The 15,652-nt window shown below is 41.8% G+C and overlaps 1 protein-coding gene across 5 annotated transcripts in view; it reads left to right on the top strand.

Annotated features, from left to right (window-relative positions):
- The window catches only part of CRACD (capping protein inhibiting regulator of actin dynamics), a 139,861-nt gene that overhangs the window by 97,093 nt on the left and 27,116 nt on the right, over nt 1-15,652 (top strand). For all 5 annotated transcript variants that reach the window (XM_052779995.1, XM_052779994.1, XM_052779990.1 and 2 more), the window contains one exon: nt 15,040-15,175. In XM_052779995.1, coding sequence (XP_052635955.1) covers nt 15,056-15,175 — 120 coding nt within the window. In that variant the 5' untranslated portion in view covers nt 15,040-15,055. The remainder of the gene's footprint in view (nt 1-15,039; nt 15,176-15,652) is intronic.

Raw genomic sequence — 15,652 nt, 5'->3', positions numbered from 1 at the left:
CCATTCCCTTAATAGAGCTGTATTTCTTCATCAACCTGTAAAGTATGTTAATTTGTTATCTGCAGATGTTTCATGTGGACTTTTTGTTTTGTTTTGTTTTGGGGAGAGGATGTTGTTATTTTGAAAAGATATTAAGGGAGGAAGCTGCTTCAGGAAGGCAGAGACAAGCAAATAAATGAGTATAGGCTAAATAAGACATCTGTATTGCTTCCAAGACCTAAGCTAGTATTTCACTGTGTGCTGTATTGACTTACAAGCCTGCTCAGAGCTAATGCCTGAATCTCTAATGGAGACTGTGCCGACTGGGTGATGCAGACATACCAGGAGCAATTTAGGTAATCTGCATACGGTGTAGATTGACTAGCTGAGTTGGAAGCAGCCTGAGAGATCTGCCTGTCCATCCTTTCTTACAGATACTTACTGGACTCATCAGATGCAAATAACTTGCTTGGTATCCTGATATATGCACACTTCAACCTATTTATTTATCCACGTTGTTTTGCAGTTCCCAAGTGGGAGGTTTCTGACTGCAATTTGTCTTGCCCTGCCTTGTGAAAGACTGGAATTCCTTTTCCCACTTTCATATTGCCCTTCTTGCTTTTACAAAGTTAAAACTGTATTCATTAACTTTCTGTCCTAACTGTGTGAGCTGGGAGACAGAAGTGTTTATTACAAGATAAGTTAAGTTGTGTTTGTGGAGCTTCTGTTCTGAGGCTATTATTTGGCACTTTATAAGATTTTGAATTTGTCTTATTTGTCACAGTTAGCACTAAACAAGCATTGTGAGGACATACCTGAAAGGGCACCTGTGCGGTGCCCTACAAAAAGTTTGTCATTCTGGGTTGATATGCAGAGGCAGCAGGGAATTAAATTTTTTCTTACAGAGAGTGCAGTAGAGTGCCTTTACTTGGGCTGAATGCAATACTTCAAAGGACCTGGAATTAGACCTGTCTGGTCTTTAAGACTCAGGTGTGGCAACATTGATCATCTTCCAGGGAAAAGTCTCTCAGCAAACTTCAGTCTCTTGAATGTGCCTGTCCATGAAATGGGACCCCTTTATTTGTAGATCCCTAGGAAATTCTGCATAATCCCAGTGAAACTGTTCTCAGGTCACCTACATAAAGTCATCCTCATTACGAAGAAATCACCTAAAGATCTTAGTTGTCTCTATATGCTGGGGAAGACTGCCTGTGAAGAAGAAAAGTGAGATATTTCCTGTCTCGTAAACAACTTTTCCCAGTATTTGCTGAACCTTTGTCAGCGTGAATTGCTATTGGGACTGGACTGAGAATCACCCAGCTCTTTGCCTGGTAGAGCTGTGCTAAACTGTACAGCAGTTACTACTCAGCTAATGAATTTATCTTCTTTTCTGCTTGTGGGGACCGCCTGCATAAGCACTGTGATTTCTCCAAATGTATTAGTTCTTTGAAAATGCCTCATTTTGGCAAGCAGAGTTGGTATTTGCTATTCAAGCTGTACCTTTGTTGCACTTGATCAGATAATTCAGAGAGATCATATAATTGCATTGTGTCACTTCCATGATTGTGGAAGCCAAAAGCATTCCCTTGCAAATATGAAGTTTGGTTTCTGACGAGTCAGAACTTAAAATTATCTTTCCTTGACAATTGTCCTGACATCTTGCCAGGAAACTTCAGTTCTAGAAATGTAAACTGGCCATATTCAGAGCTGAAGGAAAATCTTTCAGTACTTTTTGCAATATTTGTCCACTCAAAGACAGGCTTCACGTGAGTTTAAGGCAAGTATTTTGCACAGTTCTCATCACTAGGCTATATAGATAAGCAAAATAAGCAATAAACTGTTTATGGACGAAAGTTAGGGCAAGGAGCATGGTGTGTTCCCAAGCTGTGTCAGGAGTTTTATCACTTGTGACGGCAAGTTCCCAGCGGGGACGCCCGAGGGTGGCAGTGCCAAAGATGCAGCACAAGTCAGGTCATGCATCTGTATGGAGCTGCACATTGTGTGAGTGGCTGTCTCCTGGTAAGAACTGAAGTCTCCTGAATTTCTCCGGGCAGTCTGTCTGCCAGTGCCAAGAGTGAATCTTTCCATTTGAAAAGATCAGAATAAGGACGGGGAGGGGAAAAAAATGCATTTCATTGTCATCTTAAGAGGCCTTCATTTAGTAATATGGTAAAGTTAATTTTTGTCAGAGGCTGGATGGGTTGGGCTGTCTCACTGGTGGTTTACGCCCGAGTCCAAATGCCACAGACAGTCTGAAGGTGGAAACGAGACGGTGGTTTCATACCAGCCATCGGCTTTTTATAGTGCAAATGTGGCTTCTCTCTGCTTAAGAGAGGCCAATGGCAGTTGTGGAAAGAACATCAGTGATGAATGGATGGGGCTTTCATGGGAAACGGTGCCTGCACAGCATATTTCTTGGTAGATACTTGGCTGCTAGTGGCCATCCTAAAAGTATTTTTTAGAGGTGAAATAATGTGATCAAGACTTGATCAGTCAGTTAGGTTGTGGTATTGGCAATAAATTCCAGACAGCTGTTGTTGTTTATCTAAGAGATATTTGACCTGTAAAGTATAAATTTTAATTTTACATTAATTTTGAATTCTGTGCCTGAATGGCCACAAAGGGCACAGGCAAAAATTTTCAGCCAGAGGAAGGATAGAAAGCATAGCTATCAACATGTCTAAATCACAATCGCTTTAATGGATTGAAATTTGAGAAAGAAGCCTACAGAAAGTGGAAACAAATGATGAATTGCACAGGGGTATGAAGGATAAGGGGGAGTCATTTTATTAATTGTTTACTGATAGGAGGAGGACTAAGCGAAGAGTTGGTCATCTGTAAGCATGGAGGGAATGATGGCAACAAATAACGCCAAGAAAGCCACAGTGTTTCAGTCCCTTTTTAACTTTCATCTTCACGTAAAAAAAGGGGAAAAAATGGGGGGAAAAAAAGCAGCACTAGGTGTACTTTTGACATTACATCTGTTTTTAGCCTGTGTGAACTTTGTTACTGTGAGTGCAGTTTATATTGGGTTTGTGCATACATGGATAGCAGGAATATCACAGCTTTGAGAGAATACATATGCCAAATAAAATGCAGGTTCTTCTGGAGGGTGCAGATTGGGACCTGCATTCTTGTGGTTGGTTTAACAGAAGTTAGAGGTAGGAGAGGCTTGTTCAGTGCTCAACCACTCTTTTGGTGACTGTTCTCAGCTGAGCATTTACCTCGGGAAAACAAAATTATTCATCTAATTTTCTAAACAGCACACTCAGCTTGGGAATTTCTGCAGGTATTTGTGGTCTTCTACCCCTCCAATAACAGCATACTATATAAGTTGGGTCTAGGAGGTGATACAGTTTATTCATTATTACTCATCTCTTGTATCTCCATTTTAGTTTCTGAATATTTAATTTTCATTTTGCATTTCATGTGAATGAGGACAACTCATCTGCGTCAAATGTGGCCTTGGTTACTAACTGCTGATCAATGGCATTCACTGTTGTTGTCATAGAGACTGGCCTGAAAAATGAATGTAATTGTATTTTCCTCAACTCCCAAGTGACTCTTTTATTATTGCTCAGGTAATTACCTGACATGTACCTTGAAAGAATATGTGATGATTAAGTACGGTGAAAAAAATAACAATCAGGAGAAATTGCTCAATCTCTTTCTGGACTTCACATTGCCTCTTGAGCAGTCCCAGCCCCTGCTCTGATGGCATGTTCACCTTGCAGCTCAGATTTCCTTGTCATTTCAATGGGTAATGCACTTCACGTGAAGAGTCTCTCCCATGTTACTTTGGGGGAGATAGTGAAAAGAGTGGGATGGATGTTATGGTCTTTTCTTAGCATTGTCCTGTACTACCTGTAAACATCAAATTTGGTGCAGATGAAAATCAGCAGCAGGACATGAAGATTCATGTTCCTGCTCCGGGCCACCTCAGGGATTCCACTAAGGGCTTGATCCCAAGGTACAGTCTATTTTCAGCATCTCATTTAGATGGACTCTTATAAAGCAGACATATCAAGGTAGTTGTTGGCATACAATCTGTCCCAAAATTTCCAAAAGCAGCTCATGATATTTTCAAATCTTCATAAAGTGAAGTCTTGCTTTTACCTCCAACTCAAACTTGTAAGCCTAATGTATAAACTTTTAAGGTCTGTGTATTGTTTTTTCTGTGTGACTATTAGAGCATTTGATCGCATGAAAATGATTCATCAACGGTTCAGCTGTTTAGTTTCTAAATTTTAGAGTGGGGAGGAGGGAAACCCAACAACCTATAAATGATAACTTGCAAGAATCTGCTTTGTGACAATAGGAAGAATAAGAAAACTTTGATGTATTTGTTTATTAGCTGGTAGTATACTTATACATTCATAAATCCCTATGAATTAAAGGTACTAGCTAAACTTGAAAACAACCAGACCTAGAGAATCACAAGCTTTTGTGGTTTGGGTCTAGGGGAATGTCTCGATTCCTTCTTGGACAATTTCAGCCACTACTTTGACACATTTCCGTGGGGATGCAGCACTGGGGAGTTCTGTATGAAGCAATCTAGACCAACAGTTAAAAAGTGATCTGTCTACCCACTTGCAGCTTCAGAGAGCTCCCAAGATATCTTCTCTCTGTCACATCCAATTTTCATGCTCTGGGCAATTTTTTTTTCTTCTGCTTATTAGCCTGATTTCTGCAATTGGCTTTTGTCAGTCTCCTAATTTCCTTTGGAAGTGCCTCATTTTGACTGCCTTCCTGGCTCCAGTGGGCGTGCCTTGGTGCAGTGGTGCTTGGTGTCCACCTTCTCCTGGAGACTTCATCTTAGCAGCAATCTCATTTCAATACGTATCTCTTCAAGCCCAAGAAGAGCAAAGCAACATATGGACATTGTGAGGCTTTTGGAAACAAAGCATGTTTTGATTTTCTTCGCTTGTGTCAGCTGACACAGATCCATGTAGAACAAGTTTCTTATTTCTGGGTTACAAGGTGTATTGTGGGAACAAAAGGGTGTTCCAGGACAGAAAATGTTGTGGAAAAGAGCAGCTTTGCTCTCTCCAGTTCCTCATTTGCATGGATCTTTTTAAAGGATTCATTACAGGTTTTGGTGAAATTAGAGTTCTTTCACCTTTTCTTTAATTTATATTGCAGCTGAGCAGCACAGGAGTAGGAGCCACAACCACCTTAGGAGTGGCCATTTCTGATGTGTACTGAGTGGCATGTAGTCAGGGCAGATGAGTGGGGAAAACCTTCCTGAAATGGTCCCAGGTGTCTTGGCAGAACATAAGACTAATATCATGCTCAGCATTTTTGTTGATCTTACCCTTTCTTGACACCTGTGGTGTGTTGACCCTGGCTGGACACCAGGTGCCCACCAAAGCTGCTCTATCACTCCCCTCCTCAGCTGGACAGGGGAGAGAGAATATAAATATAACAAAAGGCTCATGGGTCAAGATAAGGACAGGGAGATCACTCAGCAATTACCATCACAGGCAAAACAGACTCGATTTGGGGAAAATTAACTTAATTTATTACCAATCAAAATCAGAGTAGGATAAAATAGGAGTAGGAGTAGGAGAAATAAAACCAGATCTTAAAACACCTTCCCCCCACCCCTCGCTTCTTCCCAGGCTCAACTCCACTTCTGATTTTCTCTACTACTTCCCCCCAGCAGCACAGGGGGATGGGGAATTGGGGTTGCCGTCAGTTCATCACACATTGTCTCTGCCGCTCCTTCCTCCTCAGGGGCAGGACTCCTCACACTCTTCCCCTGCTCCAGCGTGGGGTCCCTCCCATGGGAGACAGTCCTCCACGAACTTCTCCAATGTGGGTCCTTCCCACAGGCTTCAGTTCTTCATGAACTGCTCCAGCGTGGGTCCCTTCCATGGGCTGCAGTCTTTCAGGCACACACTGCTCCAGCGTGGGTCCCCCACGGGGTCACAAGTCCTGCCAGAAAACCTGCTCCAGTGTGGGCTCCTCTCTCCATGGGGCCACAGGTCCTGCCAGGAGCCTGCTCCAGCGTGGGCTTCCCACAGGGTCACAGCCTCCTTTGGGCATCCATCTGCTCTGGCATGGGGTCCTCCCTGGGCTGCAGGTAGATATCAGTGCTATCGTGGACCTCCCTGGGCTGCAGGAGGACAGCCTGCCTCACCATGGTCTTCCCCACGGGCTGCAGGGGAATCTCTGCTCTGGCACCTGCAGCATCTCCTCCCCCTCCTTCTTCACTGACCTGGGGGTTTGCAGGGTTGTTTCTCTCACATATTCTCACTCCTCTCTCCAGCTGCAATTGTGCAGGGTTTCTTTTTCCCCTTCTTAAATCTGTTCTCCCAGAGGCATTACCACCGTCGCTGATGGGCTTGGCCTTGGCCAGCAGCAGGTCTGTCTTGGAGCTGGCTGGCATTGGCTCTGTCTGACATAGGGGAAGCTTCTAGCAGCTTCTCACAGAAGCCACCCTTGTAGCCCCCTCCACTACCAAAACCTTGCTATGCAGACCCAATACAACACCTCAACTCTTGCCTTCCTCCCTCCTATTACCAACTTAAGTCCTTGTGCTCCAGAAGCTTTCTTGTCAGGTATGTGGGCTAGGACTTTTCACTACTTCTTGCAATTTTATCACTTACTAGAAATATGCACTAAATGCCATCAGCTTGCCATTTAAATTTTTTTTCAGCTGCTACTTGAGTGCAAAGATGCCTCATTATGTACACTGTAGTTTGTATATGATCCTGAGAACTCTTCAGTAGGCTTTGTCTCTGCAACAGTCCTCAATGTTTTATACCAGGTCCCACTCTGTGTCTCCTTTTTAACTTGTCTTTTGTCCTCAGCCCTGATCATGACTAGCTTCATTTTCACCTCAGTAACCCCAGAACTCTTTTTACTCTGTTCTTCACTTCTTCCATCACATACGCTGTCTTGCTTTAGTCTCCCTGAAAGGTTAGGCTGCCTTACTGTCCACTTGTCCTCTCCCTTGCCTCCCTCTCAGATGTTTTTATGGTGTTCCCCCTCCTAATCTTCATATACTTTATTTCCTTTCAGATTCTGCGTGGCAACTGTCTTTTCAGCAGCTGGTAAGGTCTAGGGCTGGGCTCCCAAACCAAGCAGAGTTGTCACCAGCAGTATAACGTACTGTCTTATTTCCTCTTACTTTCGTTCCTTATGAGCTAAATGCAATCATTATATGGCACTTACTCCTGCCAAGCCTAACTTAGTCTTTTCACTTCCTTTTCTGTACGTTTTGCCATATTTTAGAGCAAATTTTGCATAAACATATGCTGCTATTTGATCAAATAGTGTCACATGCAATGGATTGCCAGATCAAGTGTGAAAGTTGGGCCATCTAGAGCCTGGTTCCTTCCACTACTCTGCATATTTCTATGATAACTGGTGAATTGTCCACAGTGCTCAAGGGATTGCAGAATTACTGGAAACCAGAGCGATGCCTTTCTTTGCTCTGCATACTGAGACTTTCTGAGATTAGACGGTTTGGTGAATAATTACATAAAATGCACGTGTCAAGAACTATCTAGTCCCACCTCACTACCTTCTCGTCAGACAGCAGCAAGGCCAGGGCTGCTCCCTCAGGGAAGGGGAGCAGGGCACCAAGGGGGATCCCACAGCAGGGCAGGGGCTTTGTTGCCCAGGGCCCAGTCCCACAGTATCTAAGCAAGGCAAGAAGGATGGATGCTGGGATGGTGGCCAGGTCTAACCAGGAGTACAGATAAGGCAATAGCGGGATGATAAGGCAGGTTTGAGGCCGAGACAAGAATTCGGTCTGTAGGGCAGGATCAGATCCATTGATCATGCCACAGGTCCACAGCTGAGAAGGCAGGGCCGAAGGCAAGCCAGGAAATCAGTCTGCAAATTGAGGTCTGGATCAAGGGGCTTCATCACCAGGCACAGTTGTGGCTGAGCTGGAGACCAGCACTCCTCCAGCATACCTCAAGCAGGGACCAACAGCTCAATTGTGATCTTAAATAGAGCTCCTGGACCCATGTGTGTGGGTGGAGGTCCCGGATGAGGCTGGTCAGGGATGTTAAAGCTTATTAGTGTACTCAGGGCCTTGATACTTCCCATGATCACTTTATGCCCTTAATTATCATTATATTAGTTAGATTATTAGCATGTATTAAAGATCCATCAGCTACTGAAAGCTAGGCTTGATGTCTACTTTTAAAAAAAATAAATTTATGGTAAGTTCATAGGTTACAGATCCCCTGATGACACCAGACTGGAGCTTTGTATAAGATAATGTTGCATGGTGTCTTTGAAATGAGCCAGGGTACTAACACAGAGGCTGCAAAACAGGTCATTGGCATCAGTGGGACTCTGGTGGGCCATAACAATGAATCCGTGCAGTTTTCCCAGAGTTAGTGCTCTGAAGTTTGGCAGTTCCTGAAGGTGATACAGATACATCTTTAGATTGAACACAGAAATGATCTCTAAGTTGACTTTATGAAAAAGAGTCCTTCAACTGCCTTGCTAAGAAAATCTCCCTTTTGCTTGTTCAGGTTGTAAGGTCTATATTTACGGGTTTGTTAATGCAATGAAGCAACATGCTGTCTAAGCACAGTTGTAACTCAGAGTTATGTTGCAGCATGGACAATATTCCCTATCCAGGCATGAGTTAGAACCAAAACTCACATTCCAGCATGACAGATGAAAGAGAAGACACTAAAAATACAGCTCAGAATTACAATCCATTTTCCTCTATTACAGTATTAATGCATCTCTGGAATGACTAGAAAATGCAATTTATGTTTTTCATCTCTAGCTGCCCTGGGGACATTCATGGGAGATGCAAAGAGTTGGAATCAGATTTCTTTTTTAAAACAAAACATTAAGTAAAGGCAACTTATCACTGCACTTGTCATTTCCCTGGGGCACTGTTCTGGAAGGTGACCCTCAGATGTCTTTGAAGGGATTATACTAAGGGTCAATACCTGGCTAAGACAAATTCATTCTTGCTTTGCATGCTTTGTGAATTTTTTTATTGTTAAAAATGGCTTTATGTTAAAAAGTTGCTCTCGTCTCTAATCATTACAGAATCGGTTTCTAATGGAAATCTAAAAGAGTGAAAGTCATGAGGCTGGGATTTTTTTTGAGCCAGTCTCCACAAACATGAAAGAACAGAACAGCTCATTCTTTCCCTTTATTTTCCAGTTTCTATTCCTAACTCTTTAATAGCAGAGTGGGAGGAACATTTATGACACACTGAAGAAGCAATTGATGGTGCAAGCTTTTTGTACTACAGTAATGCACCGATATGGGATTATGCAAGAGCTGAGACCTCAGTGTTCCCTGCTGGCAAAACTTCCCTTTTTAAGGACCCCACATTTGTCTCTGAGAGGATAAATAGCTCTGGAGAAAAATGGGGTCTAAAACATAATAGCCACCAGTACCAAGGTAAATTTAGCCTTGTATTCTGTGCAGTGTTACCCCTGTACATACGCTGATGTACTTAAGGGTGCAGTCCCACAGCAGTATATGCTGATTGAAGTCCGGACTGCCGTTGTCTGACTGTTTCCAGCAGCTCTCTGGACATGCAGCTAGCATGGAAGCTTGTGTCAGCATTTGCTCAGCCAAACCAGGAATTTGTGTGGGGTTTTGAGGTTTGTTTGGTTTGGGTTGGGTTTTTTTTGTAGTTAGTTATTCAATCAGAACAGCTCTCTGAATTGTTTCATGTGAACCATGAGCACTAAGCAGGCCCAAAAGAGGTGATGGGAACATGCAGGGAGGAGGATAAAGGGAGAAAGGGTGATACCTCACCCAGTTCTGACTTGGAGTATCTAGAGCTGAGGGAAAATTGCAACCTAAACAGATAATGATGCATAGCAGTAGATGGCTGATGGGGGTCCAGAGAGCAATCTCTGTTTGCTGGCCTTCATGGGAGAGGAGTAAGACTTTTCTTGTAGGCTCAGGGTGGTCCCATTCTGCTATGAGGGATTTGTTTCACGTTTCCTAGTTTCTTAGCACACACAGACACCTCAGCAAGAGTGAGCATAATGGAAAGAGGGGTTACTGCACAGAGGTTTTTGCAAGCCAAATTCATACATAGATACATTAGAGCTATGATACTTCCAATGTGTATGTAATCTGTTTTACCTGAGGTATTCTGGGATTCTTCCAGAAGTCTGAAATACAACAGAAAGTGTTCTCCCTTTCCAGGGGAATGAATTTATCAGCACTGAGTTAAACAACGAGTCTGAGAAACATTCATTTTGTGCAGAAGAAAGCTAGTTAGGGTCGAGATGTGTTTGAGGCAACTCTTTTTACAGCTAAATACAGTAAACCTGGGCTAGGAGTCCATGTCATGTCCTTGGTCAAGATGTGGTGTGGTCCTTGTACTCCATGTCTTGCTCTATTTCCCACCCATTTGACACTGCTGGCTTCATTATTGGTAAAAATCCTGCGGGATGGTTGGCTCTGCTGTACTTTTATGATCTCGGGGTACCCTCCAGATAAAGACATACTCTGGTGCACTCTTTTTGTGCCAAAACCTATGTGTATCAAAGAACTCCTCATATATTCTCAAAAATGTAGTGGTTCTTAAGAATTGCATCCTAATAAAAGAAGGTGAAAAGTATTTTCTTAGTTTTGCTGAGAAACCAAGTATTCCAACCTGCCTTCAGGACTCTGAAGAGGGACACAGGTGTGGCAAAGAAAACTCTGTGAACGAATGGAATCTAACTTTTCTTCAAGTATGAGAAAATTAATTTTGAAAATCTGTGTCTTGGAACTGAAACTGGAACATGATACTTAGGTTGCAACACATCTTCAGAGAGAACATCTTTAAGGATTTGCTGAAAGTGCTTTGTATTTTGGTATAGCACATCCATAATTCATTTAATTTAGTCAGGTTTCTGGAAGTGAGTCAGATGATGATTCGATTATTTTCAGCACAAACAGCCTCTGAAGTGTCATCATCGGTATTATCAACAGAAGTGCTCATAAACTGATGCTGCTATTTTCCCACATCTCTTGGAAATGATATGGCAGTTTGAAACTGTAACACCTTCAACCATGGCTATGACTGTAGCCCAGGTCTCTGACATACCATGAATCTATCGAAAGCCATTCCTGATGTCAACATGCCTTTTAATTGAGGGGAAGGCTGAGAAGCACAGTCTGTAGATATGGATTTTAAGGATGTTATTGTATAAAGGCTTCTGAGAAAAACTTGAGTAATGGGAATGGTGGTAGCAGTGAAGGAAACTCAATTATTCATACTGTATTATGACTTAAAAGAAATTCAGTCTTTCCAAAAGTAGAACATGAGGAGAGTGAAAAAAGAGGTAGAAAAAGGACCTTTGTGATATAATATGTCAAAAACTCACAGCTGGGAAGATTTGAAAGGATTGTGGGCTCCAAGTGAGTAAAATAGGAGACCTTCCAGAAAGTTCAAGTAGCCTGGAAGCCACCTTAAATGCTATTTAAACTCACCTGTAAAAGAAAGTAGGTTACTACAATGTGTGAATATGTTTTTTCCAATGTACTTTAACCTACATAGACATTTAAGCAAAATTCTTAAAACATTTTTACCAGTTATTGGATGTGTGGCTAGCAAAATTGCTCAGTCACCCAGTTCTGAAATATCCAGTATATCTGCAAAGCATTTTGAAGGGATACAGTAGAGAGAAGTCTTGGGTTAATTCACTGTGGGGTTTCTTGTGAATGTTTCATGTGTTCTGACAATTTGGAGTATGTTTGTTTTGGTAGCAAGTTAATAAGAAAACAAAAACGGGCAAAAGCTTTCAAATACGTTTGGCCTCAGCTCTATGAAAGAAAAATGTGTGATGCCATGTAATGAGGAAGTGCCTAACTGAAAGCAGTTGGCGTACGGAAGAATGTCAGAGAGAGGTGCTGTATGTGCTTGTCATGGTCCTAACCTGCCAGCAGTACCATTGTAGGCACTTGTCAAAGATAGATAGGGTTGGACTTTCAGTGGTGATGTACTTATGATTGCAGGTCACATGAAGCTTCCAAGCTGTTTCATATGACCCAGTGTCCCAACAGAAGCTTTAAATGACATTTTAACAAGTCTGATCACACTAGCCATAAACCCAAATCTGCACATAGCCAAAAGCTGGTCTACTGTGTATCTCAAACAGTCACGAGATTCATTGGGTTAGTTCACAGGCAGGAGGTGAGACTAGGTCACTGAAGGTATCTTCAGCTCTGTAGCAGGAAGGGAAAGTTCTTCATCTGCAGCCTGTCCTAGGCAGTCCACCAGCACTGACCTCAGCAGTTGATCTTTTCTTCCATTTCAGGGACTCGGATTAACAGGCAGTTCCTACTGCCAGAGCATCCCTGCTGCTGGTCAGCTGAAGTTTTGGGATTTGAACTGCTACCAAACGCTGTTCTGTTCAAAAGCTGCAGGTTGGCTGTTCCCGACTTAAATATTAACAGCTTCATTAGTAAGGTCAAGAATGACTTGCAAACAAGTCACGGAACTCTTTGGTGCCTGAATTGCAACCCTTGCCTACTAATTAGTTGTAACAAACTATAGGAATAAACATGAGCTGTCTAATTTTAAGTATGAGAATGCCAACCCACTGGACAGTAAAAAGGGAGGATGGTGTCATATGCATGGTGAATAGCTGTGAGACAAAGCCACAAGTATCTGAGCCACAGTATTGCTGGAAAAATCTTTGAGAGGATCCTCTCTGGAGCACAGTATTACCTGGATTATGCATCCTCAGCAGATCTCTCAGCTCAAAGGTAAATAGTAAACGATAAGTTGCCACTGGCCTTGCCTTCTGCACCTGCAGCAGTTTCACATATTGAACCATGTGAATGCAGGACAGGTTGGCATGGGCTGGTTTGTCAAATTTTGCATGTTCCCCTCAGTTTTGGTTGTGAATACAGACTTTTCCCCCCCCCCTTGTTGAATGCAATGCTGGAGCTTTCAGTTCAAACAGACCTACATGGTTATATGAAAACAGCCAACTTTCACTCAGCTTCATGTCAAACCGCTCATTTTGCAAGCCAGGCCTGCTAGGAATTTGTCTCTGTTTAAGGGGCATTTCTCAAAACTGTGGCTCATGGGCTGACTCCTGGACAGCCAAGGATGTTAGATATATTCCAGTGCCACGCAATTTTACCACAGCTCTGTGTACAGGCTGAGTCATGACACTTTGGTATAGAAACCTTTTTAGAAGAGGGTTTAAAAATATACTTTTATGGTGTCTCTAATAAAAGGTTTCTAAAAGAAGGTGTATTACCTTTAGCAGCCAAAGGCAATCAAGTTGTGGTTTTTATTAAAAAAAAAAAAAAAAATTCTAAAATAGAATATAGCTTCAGTTAAATGTTCCTCCTCTTTCATGGCTAAAAATGCTGTGAAATACTGACCAGCTCTTTGCTTGATTGTGTGCTGGTTTGTTTCAAATGAAGCATGTTGTTCAAATACTAATTCTGGATAAAAAATAGTTTTTCAGCTAGTCTATGATTGCAGGGAGGGTGAAATGATATAGCGAGCTGTGTGTGTTCTCCCCCAAAGCTTGGATTGATTATTTTGTGAGTGCACACGTATTTTATATATAAACTAGAGAGATGGAGAGGTTGTGGGGGGCTATTTTCCTATTATTTTCAGGTTACCTGTAAGAAATTTTGTTATAAAAGTCAAGAATAGCCTATCATTTAATCAGTTATAAAAGGTTAATGTAACCCTATATAACATTCTTCCTTGGTAAGAAAATGTTACTGGTTTTACTTAAAAAGATTGTGTTCATACCTGAGGAAAAAATGAGATGAAAATGTAGTAAATACATTCCAAACTTTTTTTTTTTCCCCAAAGTATGAATAGAAGTATCTTGAACACTTTATAAACAATTAGCATATTTTAAAAGGGACAAAAAGATAATACACTGATTTTCTTAAATACGTGAGGCTTTAATTTTTCTTGTTTTACTTACCCCTCTCTCTGGAAGTATCTTCCTTGCTTCTGCTGAAGTATTTGTTTATAATGTTTTTCCTCACATGTAGAAGGTTGTATTTGTTAGATTGGTATAAAAAGTATCTATTTTTTTTCTCCAGATTGTTTGTTTACTGAAGCCATAAATGGGTTCCATAGGTTGCCAATAGTTATTAAGAGGAGAGATCTAAGACCTCTCCATTTTATTCTACTGTGGCTTTTATCATGTTTGTATTTTACTGGCTTTCCACTCACCATGAAATATTCTAGGCGAGACAAAACATGGCTTTCAAACTCAAACATTTTTTCCCCCAGAATGCCCCCAAAACCCCAAAGTAACAACCCACAAACCTTTTTTTATTCTCAGTTTTCTTGATGACTCTTTAAAATTTCTGGTAACTGAAACCACTTTTTGTTTAATCCCTCTACCCGTGGATTTAGAGCAGAGCCATATAACTAGGTTGTTCATGACGCACTCCTCCTTGGCGTCGGTAATCTAGTTTAACGGTAACACACAGGCATCTCTCACTCTTTGTTGCTAATCAAACCCACATGGGTTGGTGTAATAGGCTTCTTAGCAGTTCAGGGGGTTGATGATAACATTTTATTGTCAGTGTGGTCATACTTGTGGTGATAGGAACAGCTAAGTAATCAGCTAAATGAGGTAACTCTTTATAAGTAGGTTACTAGAGTGTATGATTTCTCTTTGTGTCATAGAGCTACCTTTGCTTGGGAGCTGCTGTCTGTCTTTGGCTAAGAATGGCAGCAGGTCCCAAGCATTGGGACTAAGCACGAATGCAGGCTTTCTTAAATATGCAGTCTGTAATGTATGCATCTTCATCATCTACTCTGTATCCTAAAAGTAACATTTAGATTTGAGATTTCTAAGGAAAATCGATTGAACTTCTCAACATGCCTGTGAAAAACACCCCACTCTATGTCCTTCCAAGAAGGAAAACTGTGTGTGAGGGAATCGTGTACCTCTGTTAAACTTTTGATAACAGAACATGTTTGGATACCACTCTTCCAAGAATATTCAAAGCTTTTATGTAGAAGGCAAGAGGGAAGGAAAATCTATACAGCAGGGCAGCTGTGATATGAAGGGTCACTCTCATAAATTAATTGCTGTGCTTATTTACTTTTTAACTGCTTTTTTCCAGGTCCTCCCATTATTCTATGGGCAGTCGAGCTTTTTCCCATGACAGTATTTTTATACCTGATGGGAGAACAGAGAGTGAACAGGCCATCCAAGCAATGTCACAGGAGAACGTTTTAGGAAAAGTCAAAACTCTTCAGGTAAGAAATTGTAAGTAGGAAAAATATTTAAAATGTGGTGGAAAATGGTCTCCAGAATGTGTTAAATATGGTTGAAGGTGGGTTGCTTTTTCAATAGTCTTGGGGCAGTTTCTCGGCCATGTGAGTTGTCTAGCCAAAAGCCATGTAAATAATTCAGATAACCTGACCTAGGTTTTGGTCTTGAAAGGGAAAGGTATGGCAGTGATGCTGCAAGGCAAACCTGCAGAAATGTCTATATCTTGTGGAACTCACTTGAACTGAACTCACGGTTTTGGCATGTCCTGATCTGTATGCCTGAGACCTACAGATGTGGTACTGAGTGAAAAAATGAGAGTGGTGTTTGGTGGCAGGGAGTGGCATGCAGAGTGACACTTCTTTGCAAAGCTGATTTAATTATCCTATGTATTGCATTTTTTTCTCCTCCTTTTTCTCCCTGTCCTTTCAATGGTTCTCATGAAAGGTGGATACGTTTATCTC

The sequence above is a fragment of the Harpia harpyja genome, chromosome 2 (assembly GCF_026419915.1).
Source record: "Harpia harpyja isolate bHarHar1 chromosome 2, bHarHar1 primary haplotype, whole genome shotgun sequence".
Taxonomy (NCBI): Eukaryota; Metazoa; Chordata; class Aves; order Accipitriformes; family Accipitridae; genus Harpia; species Harpia harpyja.
The sequence above is the reverse complement of the archived record's forward strand: the minus strand, read 5'-3'. Positions and strand labels throughout refer to the sequence as shown.